General features: G+C 39.2%; 1 protein-coding gene across 3 annotated transcripts in view; it reads left to right on the top strand.

The window, feature by feature from the left end:
* Window positions 1-15,072, top strand: part of PNPLA8 (patatin like phospholipase domain containing 8) — a 38,660-nt gene extending 23,588 nt beyond the window's left edge. For 2 of the 3 annotated variants that reach the window (XM_065693531.1, XM_065693451.1), the window contains exons 9-10: window positions 11,097-11,292; window positions 13,382-15,072. In XM_065693531.1, the coding sequence (XP_065549603.1) occupies window positions 11,097-11,292; window positions 13,382-13,656 (471 nt within the window). In that variant the 3' untranslated portion in view covers window positions 13,657-15,072. Of the gene's footprint in view, window positions 1-561; window positions 876-11,096; window positions 11,293-13,381 lie in introns of those variants that run through there. The other variant, XM_065693614.1, reaches the window with a different exon arrangement.
* The last annotated feature ends 1,451 nt before the right edge of the window (window positions 15,073-16,523 follow it).

The following is a 16,523-nucleotide window of genomic DNA, read 5'->3' as shown; positions in this document are numbered from 1 at the left end:
GATATGCCACGGTGATCAGAATGCACCAGAGCTCATACAGACTGTGGTTTAATAGGTGTATCTTGTTCTCACAATGATGGAAACAAATATTTCTTTGTTTCTCTGTCTACTTGTTGCCATACACATTTTCCTACAGCCTTCGAGGCAGTGTCGCCTACTGTTTAAGGAAAAGGGGACTTACTGGATTGTGTTAGTGACATGGGCAGTCATTTCTTTCCCTTATGGATTCTAGAGGTTTGGTAGCAGCTCTTAAGGTGGACACCCATGCTGCCGTTTACCAGCCTTTGTGAAATTGCTGTGGTTACTGCACCAGAGCAGACTGTTCGCAGCTCTCTGCAGGGACCTGCTAAGTGAGGTGTTATTGGAAGATTTAGTTAGTGAAATGAAATTGAGAGTATATTTTGTTTAAGAATTTAACTTGGAAGCATTATATTGTTTTATTTCAAATGATTCAGAGTAGTGCTTTGCTAATGTAATTTTCAGTGTGCTTATTTAAAGAAAAGCCAAACTCACTCTCAAAGGAGCTGTATTACATTTAACTTCTTTTTTTTTTTTGCTTAGATTTCTGAGTCTGTGTATGTTTGGCGATGCTGTTTGACAGCTAATATTTGCTATAAAACAAATCTTGTGACATCAAAGGAGCTGCTATAGTGAAAAATTATGGAGTGGATTCATAACCTCTGTACAGACACTGAGGTTGCTGCTCTCAAGTTCTGCTGTTACTGGCCACCATTTCTTAGATCAAAAATTAAAATTTACTGTTAGTTCTTGATAATTTCTGATTACTTTTTCCCCTCCCAGGTTGGGGCCACATTTCCGTACCAAATAGCTTTGTCATACTAATTACAAATAAAAGCCTAAAAATCTTGTGGGTACATGGTGGTCTGGTGCTTAATCTGAACCATTGCTTGCAGCTTTGTCAGCTGCCATCCAGCCTCAGATCTGCTCTTTTTGTGTAGTTTAAGGAACTGCCCTCTTCCCGTCCTTGATACAGGTTCTAGTACTGTGACTAGGAGTAATTTTCACCATGTGTAAAAATGTGCATAAAGTTAGTTCAGTACCCAGTACATTCCTATTAATCAAAAAGGGCACAATGTCTACACCCTGTTTTCTGTGCTGAGCTTCTCTTACAAGGATTAATCTGTAGTGTTAGTTTTGCAAACCCCCAGTCAGTTGGCAACCTCTTCAGGATTCTTTATGTTGCAATGTTTCTTTTACTGGGGGGGGTGGGAGGGGGGCTGTGTATATTTTCACTGCTGGGTTTAGCAGCAGATAGGTTTTTTGCTACATAATTTAGAGTTATTTCAGCTGGTGTTTCCTGGGCTGGGTGGGGGAGTGTTGGGTTGAGGGAGTATAGAAGGAAACAGTTTCCTTCAGGTCAAATTCACTCCTCTGTCATGGTCACCAGTTGCATCACAGACTGTAGTTCATAAACATTCAAAGCTGCCTTTGCTGTGGCTGCCCTTGTAGAAGGTTACTTCAAGAAGATATTTCTTCATTTTTTCATAGCGAGAAGATTTCTTATTTTCACTCCGAAGTCAATTCCTAGCTAATGAATACAAATTCTTTTTGTGCCAGTACTGTTCTCCTTGCAGTATTTACCCTTTTGATGTGTTTATAGAAAGCAGTCTCATCCTTTTTTTTATTCTGTTAGTCTAAATATGCCAGTCTGTCTGAATCCTGCAAAATAGACTCTGTGTTCTCTTGATCATCTAATGGTCCTTCATTGCACCTGCTCCAATTTGAGTAATCTTTCTTGAAACTGGACTATTCAGTGTGGTTTGGCATGACCCAGCATACATTGTGCAAAGTTGAATGAAACACCAGATTTGAATCTAGCAGTTCTAAATTAGGAGCAAAATTCGGAGGAATTAATTTGATCAGGCTGGAGCACTGTATTCTATGTGATGTCTTATCTGTGTCCTCTCTTTCCTTTTCAGAGGAAGTTACATCTTAGAATTACAGTTGCCTTCTCAACATCTACTTCATATATAGGTACTTTAATCATTCTGTGATAGGGCTCTGCTTGGATCGTTCTCATGGTTGGTCTCCCTTCAGCTTTATTCTGAAAAACACAGCTTTTTGTTTATGGGCACTTGGGTTGGCTATGTGTTGTCTCCTTTGTGTTTCCTTAGAGTCCCTCTGTACTTATAGTAAGGCCTTTCTATTTACAAAGCCTGTAACTTTATAGTAACAGGCTTCACTAGCAAACGCATGCTTTTGAGAAAAGAATAATGAAGAGGATGAGCCCCAAAGCAGCAGTTGAGTTGCTCTGATAGAAAACAGTCCCTGCCAGAGTTCCCCATCCACTGTAGACTGCTGTCCCATCGGTTAGCCTGTTCTTTCTCCACTGTAGGCTCTTTCATTGCTGCCAGTGGTCTGGTATGTAAATTCAGATTTTCTTCCTATAAAAACTTCAATGTCTCTCTCCCTTTGTTAAGCCCATCTTTGTATGTTGTCATCTGGGCATGTACCTCTTAATTTAGATTACTCATGAAAATGCAGAACTTTTCCTTCAGTTCTTTCTCCCCTTTCTCTTGCCCCCACTGTGGATACAAATACTAAGTAGTTCATATCCAAATCTGTGGGTTTGGAGTTTTTGTTTGTAGCTTAGGGTTTTGTATTTAACTGTACTCTTGAACTTTGCCTGTGCTTCCTAAACGTCATATGGAGAACCTGAGGTCAGGCCTGTGTTTGGGGCCAGTGTAGATTCAGCCCCAGGTCAGTTCGGTTACACATTGTGATCTTTGCTTATAATGTTACAGGCCATTCATTATTTAGGAACCACAGTTAAAATACATACTATTTTAGTGATGTGTCCTTTTGTGCATTGCAGAATTCGTTTAATTAAATCTGTGCTGCACCTGCTTATGCTTTTAATGAAATATCTGACAATGTATTTTATTGCCAAATAATTCTCCTGTGATGTCTGCTAATATTTACCAGGTCTTCATCTGTGCAGTATAAGAATCCATCTTCCATATCTGACACAAACCTATGAATTCAGTATTGTCTTCTGAGCAGCTGGTTGTTTCTGTGAGTTAATGGCTGGCTGGGATGAGTTAATAATTTAAGATAATCACCCAGCCAGCCACCTCAGCCATCCCTTCATTCCAAAGTTATGTCAAGAGCAAATATGGCTAATGTGGGGTAAAAAAAATGTAAAATAGATTAAGTGTTTGGCTTGTAATGGTTATAGTATTGGTAGCGCTCAGAAGCATTTAGCATGACATTTGTGTGTATGCAAACCAGGTATTACAGTGTTGCTAATTTTTAGGGGAAAAAAAGATAAATATTGTATGGGAGAGCAGTGGTACTGAAAAGGAAGCTTTCCAGTAACCTTTCAAACCTTATTAGATTTAGGGTTTTTACTCCATGTGGTGTGATCTCAGTATAAAGTGTTCTCTTTTTGGAGCTGGTGTAGTAGAAGTAGAAATGCAGCTAATGTGCCTTCTGGGGTATTTTTTAAACTGTCAGTATTGTCAGTGTTGTTCAGTAATGCAAATGCATTTAATTTTAATGTTCTGTACTAATGTTTCCTACAGAACTTTTAGCCAGGTCAAGGGGAATCCGTTTTTCAGTGCCCACTTGAGCAGTAACTTATCACTGCTCTGGACTGTTTGCTTTTCTAGTGTCTGAAGAGAAATGGTAATTTTGAGTGAGCCTTACAAACTGATGAGCACAAGAAGTTTATTTCAGGAATTTAAAGGAGCATCTCTGCCTTTCGTTAAGTAACAGTATTGGCTCATTCGGAAATTCTTAGAAATCTGGTGTACAGGATGATTGCACTGATACCTGTCATCAATTAAGGACTGCTGGGAATCAGCATAGTGCAGAATACATTATAAGTTGCATGTCACTGACCCAGTGGCATCCCTGTTAGCATGACATATGAATTGTATGAAATATTTGTATAGAGAGATAATTGTAGGTCATTGCATAGTTTATAGAAAATGATCCAATTTATTTTGAAAAAATAAAATCTCACTCATCTCTCATGCAGCAAAGTGGGTAAGGTCCCCCATTAGAATGAAGCTAAAATGAGTTGTGTAAGGGCACTGTACGTTTTAGAACAAGATTTGTTAGAAATATTGGCACTGCCATCCATTGCTTGTCACCAAGATCAAGAGGAAACAATTGTACTTCTGTACGGTTTCGTGTTTATATGGGGTCAAAATAGTTTTTGCAGGGAGGTAAACATTTCCTGTACTTGCTGGGAGCTCCTCTTCAGCAGCTTCATCCTCAATAGTACTGTGACCAAGGATGAGTACTCATGACAGCAGAGCCATAATCATGTAACTTTTGTATTGAGGAGAGCATATTTATGGTAAACATTATAGGGGCTAGTTTATTGTATAGTCAAATCTGAATATGTCGATAGCTTTTTCACAAAGCATGTATTTAAAGTTTTGAGTTGGTAGGCAGTGATGCTTCACTGAGCAAGCCTTCACACCTATGTGGGTATTCTAACACACTGGCCGTGGGTGCCCAGTGCAATGGGAGAACTGGGTTGGGATGTGAATCTTAAAATTGTCTGTATGAATGGATCTCACAGGTAACAAAAGAATTCTCCTGTTTCTCATCCCTGTCTTCTAATCTGGGGACATTTGCTGCTGCTTATGTAAATGCATTGAGCTGGTTTTACAGATGATTCAGCAAGGTGTAGCCGGTTTACTTATGGAAACTAGAGGAAATGTTTTCAGAGTAGTTATTTTAATTTTTCTAAGTAGTAACCACTTGGTACAGTGCAGCAGCTCTTCAGACTCGTTATTTGAAGCAATGAGCCTTACCCTTAGTCTGCATATTTATGTTATTATGTTGACTATAAGCATGGAATTTTGAAAATACTCTTCAAAAAGTCTGTTCAGAATCTGAGCCTGTCTTGTCCTGTGATAGCTTTGTACTAGTTCTGTCTCCACTTCTTCACAGAGACAATGAAAGTAAACAACAGAGCAAGTCTGTAAAAATGAACTAAAATGCAAAGCATGTCTGCACAGACAGTGAGGTGAAGTGGTTACTATGGAGCCAACAAACTCAGCTTCCAAATATCAGACTTGGCTTTGTTAGTTATGTATCCTTCATCTAGTGCTAGACTGTTTTCCTGACAAAGTTTGACATCATTCAGGTGAAGCTGTGCAACACACAGGGTGTTACACAGAGCAATTACAAGGCACAGCTTGAGTCTGACAAAATTAGGAAGTGCAGTGCTAGTCTATGAATGTACAAGCTATTCTGAGCTTGTTAGAAATAACTGCCTGTGGCCAAGTATGGGTCAAACTGATATTATTATCATTATCATTATCATTATTATTGTAATATCTTAATTTTAAATAACTGTTTCCAAAGTTTTGACTCAAAAATTTGAGGAGTGACTTTATGCACATTCATTAATTATTTAAGTAGGACAAGATTATCAGAAGGGTCTGTGCTACTGGACTCCCAGGTAGTCTGCGCACTTTCTTTGAGAATTCCCAATGTATTTTCCTTCTGGTTGTAGAATTTGCCCCTGTCTATTTCATAGTGTTTAATCAGGCTTTTCTTTATTCCTAGAACGGGGCAAGCAGAGTCTACATTGGAGTATTTGCCTACAAAAGATGCGTTTTTCCTGTTTTAAATAGTTTACAGTCTGGTAGTCACATCATGAGGGAGCTTTCCCTGACTAATGTGCAACTATCAAAAAGCATATGGAAAATATTGGCTATGGCTTTAGACTTCTGGATAATGACTATCAAGCCCTGAAAATATGGTTACAGTTGCATTGTGACGTATTTTGGAAAACCTGTATGGAAAAGAATTTCATTGTGTTCACTTGGGAATTAGCTGCTAAAATATTAAACAAAACATAACAATTGAATGTTTACCACGTGGAAAGCCTGTGGCAAAAGACTGAATGTCCCAGTTCCTGAGTTCGCTGCTTTGCAGTCACTAAAAGCTTGGCTTTTATGTGTATTAAGCTCCATTTTCAGGTTAATTCATTTCATTGCTTCCATTATTTTTGCTAGAAATTCTTAAAAAGCCTTTTCCCTACTGTGTACCTGCCTGACAACATTAAGAAAGTTGTGCAGGCTTTTTCATGCTTACTTGCATTAATATTTGTTCTGTGGCACTTTGTGTTCAGTGAGCTGCCAGCAAATTAAGTTGACTCAAGTGGTGTTCAAGGTCAGGTTGGACGTAGCCTTGTGTGACATGGTTTAGTGTGAGGCATCCTTGCCTATGGCGGGGGGGTTGGAACTAGATGATCTTAAGGTCCTTTCCAACCCTAACTATTCTGTGATTCTAAGTGCGGCGTGGTTTTGCAAAGTTCAGCATACAAAGAATCATCTGGTGCTTGCCAGTGCACTGACCATAGCAGCACAGGACACAAAAGGGAAGGAGTGACTCACATATGTTTGTGAAATGAAAAGAGTTTGCAGCCAGTTTGAGAACTGGCTAAGTGAGAAGAGATGGTGAAATGTAGGGAAGGCCAGACAATAAAGAAGGGGAGATTTAAAGAATCAAGAGAGGAGGGATCTGCTCTGGCTGTTTCCCCAGCACTGGGTCCTGAGTCAGAACTCAGGACAATTGCACTGCTGTTTGTCAGCAGTTCAGTCACTCGAAGAGTTCCTGTAAGTTACCCGTCCAGTTACAGTTACAGATTCTGAGGTATTCCAAGGAAAATGCATGTTTGCATTTTCCATAAGACTTAGAGTGGGCTGACAAAGTTCAGTTTCTAATAAGAATGGCCTTTAAAGTGTAATTTAATTTTACAGCTAAAATAACACATCTATGATTCATACTCTATTTCTTTAAATAGAGCAGAACCTTAGGAAAATCGGAGGAGGACAGGATCTCAGGGAGTCCAGCCTCCTGTTCAAAATAGGAAAAGCCTCAAAGTTAAGTCAGTTTGCTCAAGGACTTGCCCAGCTGAGTTTTGAAAATACCCTGCATGGAGATTCTATGGCTTCTCTGGCTCTTGTTCTCCACTACGATTCTACGATTGTAAGCAAAAGAGCGATATGATGAATATTTTTAATAGAGTAAGCTGATTTGAAGCGCAGTATTGATCAGGATATGGTCATTATCAACCGTAATAGCTTTGGAAGGGAAGAAAAAAAATCAGTTACCTTCCTTATTGAGCCCTACTTCTGACTTACCAAACATGACACGTATGCTACAGGTTACGTTATAGGTGTCTAAATTGAAAATTCTTAGGAATGGATATTTACTATCACTTCAATAAATCTAAATTGGAGACTGCTTAAATATGGAAATCACTGCACAAAGCTGTTAATCATCACAGTACACATTTGGTACATGTAGGTATGTGTACTTTACCTTCCTTTGACCTTTTATTTATCAATATTATAAAAATGTTCTATTATTTTAGTATTACATACCCCCTAACCTTATAACTAATTTTCCCATGGTGAAGCAAAGATGTTTAATCAAATTATATTGATAAGATTAACGGAAATTATTCGTTAAGCATGGGTTTATTCTAGGATTTAAAGAAAAAGCAAGCACCACAAAGATAACTATCGAGATTTTTAGATTAAGATTCATGGGGATTTACGTCAAGGGGAAAATCATCCTTGTATTTTGTTTCCTATGTAGAAGCTAATTTAAACATAAGCATAAGTTAATAGGCACTGAAAAGACCATTCATTTGAAGTGTGTTTTGAGCAAAGCGGACAGTGTCCAGAAAGAGTTCAAAGAGCTTTTTGTAGGTTGAAGTGAAAGCTTAATTAAAAATTAAGTTTGAAAACTCAGCACAGTAATCCTGGTTTGGCTTATTTATCTAGCACAGCTGTAGCTAAAGGGGTTTTGTAGAATGTTTATCAACTCCAAAACCTTTTGTATTCTACCTATTCCTGAGCAGAGTTGCTTTTTATAACTCTTCTTGTAATGGTTGGGTATGGGATGCAGGGGTTCAGGAAGATTTAGGATAAAGGAAACTATTGCATAATGCTTATTGTAGTCAATATTCTGTTCCTTTTGTATTTTGCATGTTTTCTTTGTATAGATTTTTGAATGGCTGTAAAGATATTTCTCTCTCTTACTGATGTTTTCAGCTTAAGTTTTTCCTTTATAACTGCATTTTTAAAGCATTCCCAGTGTAGAAAGTCTTACTGAATTCAAAGTCTAAAGGAATTTATTTCTTAGTTGAAGTGAAGGTCATTTTACTTCCAAGAAGTGCTGAACTTTTTGAGATTTGCTGGATCAAAATGAATTCTTACTGGTCCTAAAGTACTTTATCCCAACCTCGTCACCTACACTTTTGACATGTTGCTAGCAAAAGATGTGTCTCCTTACTTCCAGACTTTTAAGAGTAGCTTTTGTTCCTATTAGTCTTTGGCTGAATTCTGATCTTCAGACAACTTAAGCCTCACATTCTCAGAGCCTGGCTCTTGGTGAGGACTTGAATCATCCTGATCCCTGATGAAAGGCAGTACAGAAGAGCTCAAGCAGCCTAGGAGATCTCTCAAGTACATTGATGACAACTTCCTACCACAGTTGATGGAGGAGCCAAAAAGGAAATGTACTTTGCTGAATCTGATGCTTATGAAGAATAAAGGACTGTTCAGGGACGTGAAAGTTAAAGAAAGCCTTGGCTACAGTGACCATGAGATGATGAGTTCAAGATCCTAAGAGAAGGTAACAGGGATAAAAAGCAGGACTGCGGCCCTGGATTTCAGGAGAGCAGCCTTTGTCCTCTTCAGAGCTCTTCTCAGAAAAATCCTATGGGCTGTGGCCTTGAAGAGAGGAGTAGTCCAGGAGTAGTCCAGGTGAGCTGGCTTGATGGTGGTCTCACCTTCTTCAAGCTCAAGAAAGGACCCATCCCAGTAAAGAGGAAGTCAAGCAAAGATGGATTGCATGGAGGAGCAAGGGGGTCTTAACTGAACTCAGACATAAAAAGGAAGTGTACAAAAGGTACAAGCAAGGGCAGGTCACTCTGGAGGAGTATAGATTTCCTGACCAGTCTTGTATAGATGGGCTTAGGAAAGCAAAAGCTGTCCTGGAGTTGAATCTGGAGAGGAGTGTTCATGGCAATAACAAAAGTTTCTGTAAGCACGTAAACATCAAAAGAAAGACTAGGGAAAACATGGGCCCACTACTGAATGGGGCAGTGGAGCTGGTGAGAGATAATAGAAATGCTTAATGCTTGCTGCCTTTGTCTTAGGCTTTACCAGTAAAACCAGCTTTCAAGAATACAAGGCCCCTGAAGCTAGAGAGAAAGTCTTTTGCAAGGAGGACTTGCACTTGGTAGAGGAGAACCAGTTTAGGGAGTGGTTGAACAAACTGAACATACATAAATTCATAGGGCCTGATGGGTTGCACCCATGAATGATGATGGAGCTGGCTGATGCTATTGCAAGGTGGCTCCTTATTATCTTTAAATAATCACGGTGATTGGGAGAGGTTGGGAAAGTAAGTATCATTTCTATATTTATGAAGGGCAGGAAGAAAGCTGTGGGGACCTACAGGTTAGTTGGCCTCATCCCTTGGGAGATGATGGAGGAAATCCTCCTGGAAAAGATTTCCGAAGTCACGGAGGACAAGGTGATCATGAGTAGTCAGTGTGGATTTACAGATCATTTCATGATTGACCAATCTGGTAGCCTTCTGCAGTGAGGTGACTAGCTTGGTGGGCAAGTAGAAAGGAATGTTTATCTTAGATTTAGTGAAGCCTTTAACACTTATCTCCCATGACAACACAGACAAGCTGACACAGGGCCAACAGTATTAACATATGCATTAGTGACTTGGATGATGGGACAGAGTGCATCTGCAGGAAGTTCACAGATGTTGCAAACCTCGGAGGAATGGCTGGAGCACGAGATGGTTGCACCACCACTCAGACGGACCTCAGCAGGCTGGAGAATTCTCATCAAGTTCAATAAAGAGAGAGTCCTGCACCTGGGGAGGAATAACACCGTGTACCAGTCCACACTGGGGACTGACTGGTTGTAAAGCAGCTTGTCAGAGAAGCACCTGGGGGTCCTGGTGGACAAGCTGAACATGGGCCAGCAATGCACCCTTGTGGCAAAAAACGCCAACAGCATCCTGGGCTGCATTAAGAACAGTCTTGCCTGCACGTGAAGGGAAATAATACTGCTTCAGGGCACTGCTTAAGGCCTCATCTAGAGTACTGTGTTCAGTTCACCAGTACAAGAGAGACATAAATCCAGTGCAGGGCCATGAAGATTTGAGCATCTCCTATGAAGAGAGACTGAGCAAGCTCTTCAGTCTAGAGAAGAGAAGGCTTAGGAGTACAACTAAAGGATGGGGGAGGGGAATGAAGATGGAGCTGTACTCTTCACAGCAGTGTCCATTGAAAGGCCAAAGACGATGGCACAAGTGAAAACACATGACATTCCATCTGAACACAAGAAGATCTTTTACTGTGAGGGTGGTCAAATACTGGAACAGGTTGTCTGGAGAGGTTTTAGAATCTCCATTCGTGGACTGGATATGGCCTTGGGCAGTGTGCTGTAGCTGACCCACCTTGAGGAGGGGGATGGGACCAGATGAGCTCAATAGATGTCTTCCAACGTACATGATTCTGCGATTTTCCAAGTCTTAAAGTCAGGCTATAACAACTGTGTAATGACTGTGCTTATAAAGCAACTTTGGCCAAGTTTAGCTCTTCTTAATTTTAGAATCTACAGGTAGTCATTTGGATTTTGTTAGAGAATATATCCTTGTAATCCCAGTAATAAACATTTTGAAATGCAGGCGCTTTTTTTGACTGATTTTTGACAGTTTAAGAAGCTATCACTCCGTCTTACCTAAAAGGTCTTCAAAAGATGAAATCATACCTTAAGATATTCCAGTGAATAGTGCTCTTCTAGCCTACTTCTTCTGCTGCTCACAACAGCAGAACTGACTGCAGACGCAGGCACTGCTCTGATGGTGTTCATAAGCCCAGGAAGCCTCGCGATGCAGCTGCTGCCTGGCACAAACAAAGCAGTTGCACAAAATACGAAAATCAGTGCTTGTTTGGTTTAACTGGTTTTGTATATTAGTGCTATGCTAGTTTTGTCTATAATTGTGGTTTCTCTTGTGACTGTATGTCATACAGAGTACTAACATTTGTATTTATTTTTAATTTCTAGGATGGAGGTCTGCTGCTAAATAATCCTTCTGCACTGGCAGTTCATGAGTGCAAGTGTCTTTGGCCAGGTGTTCCACTGCAGTGTCTAATATCACTGGGCACTGGTCGATATGAAAGTGATGGAAAGACCAACGTCACATACACCAGTCTGAAAGCCAAACTCACAAATGTCATCAGCAGTGCAACCGACACAGAAGGTTAGTGTCTTAAGATACGTTTGTATTGTGACCGTTCACAGGCTTTTATGTGTCATAGAATTATAGTTCCAGTTCAGAGTGATCTGCAGCCTTTAGTCTTTCCCCTTCTCCTCTCTACCTGCCGCATTGAAACTACTTGAAACATGTCTCTCTGTAACTCAATATGTGTACTTGGTGTTTTACTACCAGTATTACAGGTTTTCTGGAGATGATAACATGAATACATTTCTTAGCCTTCTCTCCACGAATCTTCCTTTTCACTATGTTGTTGCTAAGCTCATTTAGTTCATGAATTCTCAGCTGTGAATGAGCTTGTTAATATAGGTATAATAAAGATAAAAGATACCTTAAAATTTATCAGAATGGCAATGAAAATCCAACAAGATTTATACAGAGTGGTATGTTCTCACTTGTGCTTCAGGATAAAGGCATACTCGGGAATTAATTTCAATAGGAAAGTCATATTTTCTTACATTTGGTTTGTTCTTCCCATAAAATGAAATGCTTAAATTTAATATAGAACATTTATAAGTTTTCAACAGCTTCAGAAAAGGTATTCTAGTTCTTTTCTATGTGTGCTTTTACACCTGGACTTTTCCAAGGACTAGACTGTACTTGCCAATGGTCATAACTTCCATTGCTGGAAGGAACCACGTGGGGAGCCACGCATGTGTTTACCAAAATAAACTCTGTTCCTAGGATGAAAGTACACTGGAACTCTGTCACTGCAGTTTGCATCTGTTTTGTTTTTAATATGCAGATTTTTCCCCACCTTACAAAGGACACTGATACTGGAAAAAACTAGGAAAAAAGAAATACTCTTACAGTGTAGATCCCTTGCTGTGTGATCTTTGTCAGTGGACTGTCATTAGTAAGGAAAAGCTAGATGTTTGGGCCACCTTTGTATTTTGCCCAATTGCTGAATGGCAGTGGGAATTGTGGGAAAGAGTGACTTGCTGTCCACTTTCTATCCAGGGAAGAAAAAGTTTAATTGCAGATGAAAAACCAGGCAAGAAATTTTATGGGGAAGAGGGAGAAAGGAAAGATCACTGTGGAGACCAAAGGAGAGGAAATAGAGGGGAAGAGTAGATTTGAGCAAATGGGTAGTTGTGTTGTGAAGGAAAAAGGAGAGAGCATTAAATAGGGCAAGACAGACTAGATGTGGCGAGACAAGAACAAAGTGCAGTAATTTACAGAAGGAGGGACCACGCAGAGAAGATTTCAGGTTAAGAAGAATCTTTTGCTGTAGTCTTACCCATGGTATTTTTTTTTTTTTTTTCACTTCAAAATTTTTATATGACAGTAGATGTCTAAAAGAATGGAGGAGCATGGAAAGAATACCAAGAAGGTGAAAATAAAAGAGAATGAAAGATGAAGGAAGTCACGGAAGTGTAATTTTAAGGGAGTCAACAAACAGAAGAGAGATCTAAAAGGAGGGAGAAAATGGGTTATAAAAGAGGAAAAAGGAAGAGAGGAGCATGCCAATACATTAAATAGCCAGTTTATGATTATACTAGTTAACTGAACTGTTATGATTCAACTTGAATTAAATTAAATGAATGTTAAACCCAAAATCTGTAGTACTATATAAAAAAATATTTAGTTGCAAATAAAAGAAAGCTTCAAACCTACATACTTTTTACTGCAGTCTGAGAGAAGAATATATAGCTGTCATTTCCACAATACCTACTTCCCTTAGTACTGATAGTGACAAATCATGGGTATCCTGAATTGCAGTGTGTAAGTTACGTGCCTGCTGTTCAGCATGCACTCTCACTTATAAAGGAATAGAATGTACATGTAATTAAAAATCTGGATAGCTGTAAAGCCTTCTTAATTGTCATACCAGTGACGCTAGCACAGAGTAAAAGCAGCAGCTTTTCCAGAGTAAACAGAGCTACAGGGTCATTTGCAAACCTTCTAATGAGAAAGGGGTTTTGATAAAGCAGTGGTGGAAAAATATTTACTCAGCAAAGCAGCACATATTTACACTTACTGTGTCGCTGCAGAGCACTTGTTGTTCAGAGACCATGAAGGGTTATTTGTCTCATGTAAATATAATGGTTCCCTTTCTTTGTTTTCACTGCAGAAGTTCACACCATGCTGGATGCACTGTTACCTGCTGATACTTATTTCAGATTTAACCCTCTGATGAATGAAGACATACCTCTAGACGAAAGTCGTAAAGAGAAACTCAACCAGCTGCAGACAGATGGAATTCGATACTTAGAACGAAATGAAGAGAAATTGAGAAAAGCTGCAAAAGTATTAATGCAAGAAAAAACAGTTTTGCAGAGACTTCAGGACTGGATGCGGTTAAAGACTGACATGTATGAAGGCCTTTCGTTTCCTTCCAAATTGTAAATATGTAATGCATGAAAGATCGTAAATGTAAATGTCGTTCCAGAAAAATCTATTCAGTACTGTAAAGGTATTTACTGGGGGTAAATATTATCTTCAGAAAGCCCTCAGAGTTCTGGAGAAAGTAATTCCGGATGGCTGGTTTGTGCACACTCGCTTGATAGAAGGTTTTATGATGTTAATTTTTTTTTTGACCTTTACAGATCTTACTGTTGCTCTGGAGTTTCTTAAAGTCAGTAAAACTTGTGGAAAACAATTGTCATGCATTTTTTGATGTATGTACCATAATTACGGTGGCAGTAAATCTTTGTTTATCAACTATCAGGCTTATTCAAAACTAACAAAAAATAAAACCTTCATTCACTTTCATGTAGGCAACATGCCTGTAGGCTCTTATGTAGCCAGTGAATTTAACAGAAATGTAATGTTCTTTCCAAAACTTTGCATGTGTTAATTGCACTTTTACATCTGAAAGATGACATTTAAATTCTTTTTTTTTTTTTTTATTTTCAGTGGATTTTGTACATAACAGTATCGACTAAGTGTCGTGGTTTAAGCCCAGGCCGTAAGTCAGCCACACAGCCCTCTCAGCCTTCTCGCTCACTCTCGCCTTTCTCCCCCTGCCCCCCACCCCGGGAGGGACGGGAAGGAGAATAAAAAGAATGTAACTCCCATAGGTTGAGATAAGAACAGCCCAGTAACTAGGGTATAACACAGATCACTACTGCTACCACCAATGATAATAATGATAAGGGGAATAACAAGGGAAGAGAATACAATACCACCCGTCGATACCCAGCCCGACCAAGCAGTGAACCAGCCCTTCTGGGTAACTCTCAGTTACATCCTGGGCATGACGTGCTGTGGTATGGAATACCTCTTTGGTCAGTTTGGGTCAGGTGTCCTGTCTCTGCTTCCTCCTGTCTTCCCCTCCTCCCTGGCAGAGCATGAGACTCACAAAGTCCTTGGTTGGAGTAAACATTACTGAGCAGCAACTAAAACCATCGGTGTTATCAGCGCTGTTCCCAGGCTGAAAGTCAAAAACACAGCACTGCACCAGCTACTAAGAAGGAGAAAAAATGACTGCTACTGCTGAACCCAGGATACTAAGATATTTGGATGACTATAAATGGCATATTAAATTATCAAAATGAAGATACTTTTAGGACTTGCTGCTTAGTGTTTTTATTGGGATAACTTCAGATTTTTTCATTCATTATTTGAAAATAATCCCAAGCCACAAAACTTCACTTGAGCAGCAGCTATTTCTGTCACAGGATAAAGGAAATAAAACCCTGGAACAGTTCACCTGAGGGAGCAGCTGATGATAGAAGCTTCAGTTTTGGTTGCCAAACTTCACGTGTCTCTAGTCAAGAAGAAAATCAGAAGTTGAAATAATAAATTATGCATTTCCTTTTATGTTTTAATTTTCATATCTACATCCTCTTGAAATCACTTTACAGTTGTGAAGTTAACATTTCGAGCTTACTAAAGTCTTACTGCTCATTCCTTTACAATTTCCTGCTTATGCCAAGAACAGTGGGCAGGGCATGTCATGTACCCATTAGTAAGATTGCTTCACAGGTTTCTGGGTGAGATTTTGTCTCTTAGTAGGCAGCTACAGTACATTAAAAATATTTACTAGATGAGAAGTCCAGCTTCACCAGTGTGTTTGTCACTTTTGGGGCTAATCACCTAACATTGCGTTATCTGCTAAAAATAACATTTGCTTTGATAGACACCTTCTGTGCTAGACTTAGAAAATATTATTAGGCTGCCTTTATGAAAGGAACTTTGAGGAAGAGAGCTGAGATCCTTCGTTAGCTTAGGAGTTGCTATATAGTGCTAGAAAAGATTTGATTTGGCCTGTTCTTAATCTGATGTATTAAGTAAGTTCTACCTGTGTCATTTCAGTCAGATACTTGTGCTTTTGTGGTGCTCCCTCAGTTCTCTGGCAATGAAAACATTCTGATTCAGTTTAAATGTATTGTTAATTTTTCACACTGTTGTCTTAAGGAAAAGGAGGGAGCAGTTAGTTTATTTCAATTAGGGCAAGATTGGATTTATAATTACACAGGTTTTGCTGGAAGCTACTATCTTCATTCACCATTTTTCCTCTGCTTTTATTGCTGTTCAAATATTATGTCTTAGGTGTGGCTTTTAAAAGCAGACAAGATACTGAGTTGAACTGTAGAGCCATAAATTCAGACTGTTTTAGGCCACTGTGTGTATAGATTCACACGATGCATGTATTGAATTCTTTCAAACCCTTTGATCCTCAGTGTTGCAAGTGCTGCACAGTCTATGAAGCACTAATTAGGAGTTTGCTCTCCCCTCTAAACCACTTTAAAATGTGGAGGTGCAACAGTTTTATCACTTTGGCTTTAATGAGTTTTTAATTACTTCAGAATCTATTAGTGGTTTGCAAGGAATCCTATTGTGGATGCATTTCTATAGCACTGAACATAAAATATTTTCAGGAAGTTTATTTAGGGATTAGATGTGGAATCCCACGTGATACTTTAATAGAAAAAAAAATGGAATAAGAACTGTAGAGGAATCAGGACTGGCTAAATAAGGAAATTTTAAATTAAGGCAGTTTATTGGTAGGAAGCAGATTTGTGCTGGGTGAAATACTAGCGTATTTTAACTGATCATTTTAACTGATTGGATGACTTGAAGAACGTAACAATTCACAGGTGAATCTAGGAGGGATTGCAAATATGTTGAACAGGATTTCAGTGCAGCATGGGTTTGAGAAGAAGATAGGCTAGAGTGGAAAAAAGTGCCTCTGAATAATAAAAATATAAAATTAAAAATGGGAGAAGGAATACTCAAATGCAGAACATCATGCTAAAAGAATCCTGCTT

This window comes from Lathamus discolor, chromosome 1 (genome assembly GCF_037157495.1).
Source record: "Lathamus discolor isolate bLatDis1 chromosome 1, bLatDis1.hap1, whole genome shotgun sequence".
Classification (NCBI taxonomy): Eukaryota; Metazoa; Chordata; class Aves; order Psittaciformes; family Psittacidae; genus Lathamus; species Lathamus discolor.
This window is presented reverse-complemented; position numbering and strand designations above follow the sequence as displayed.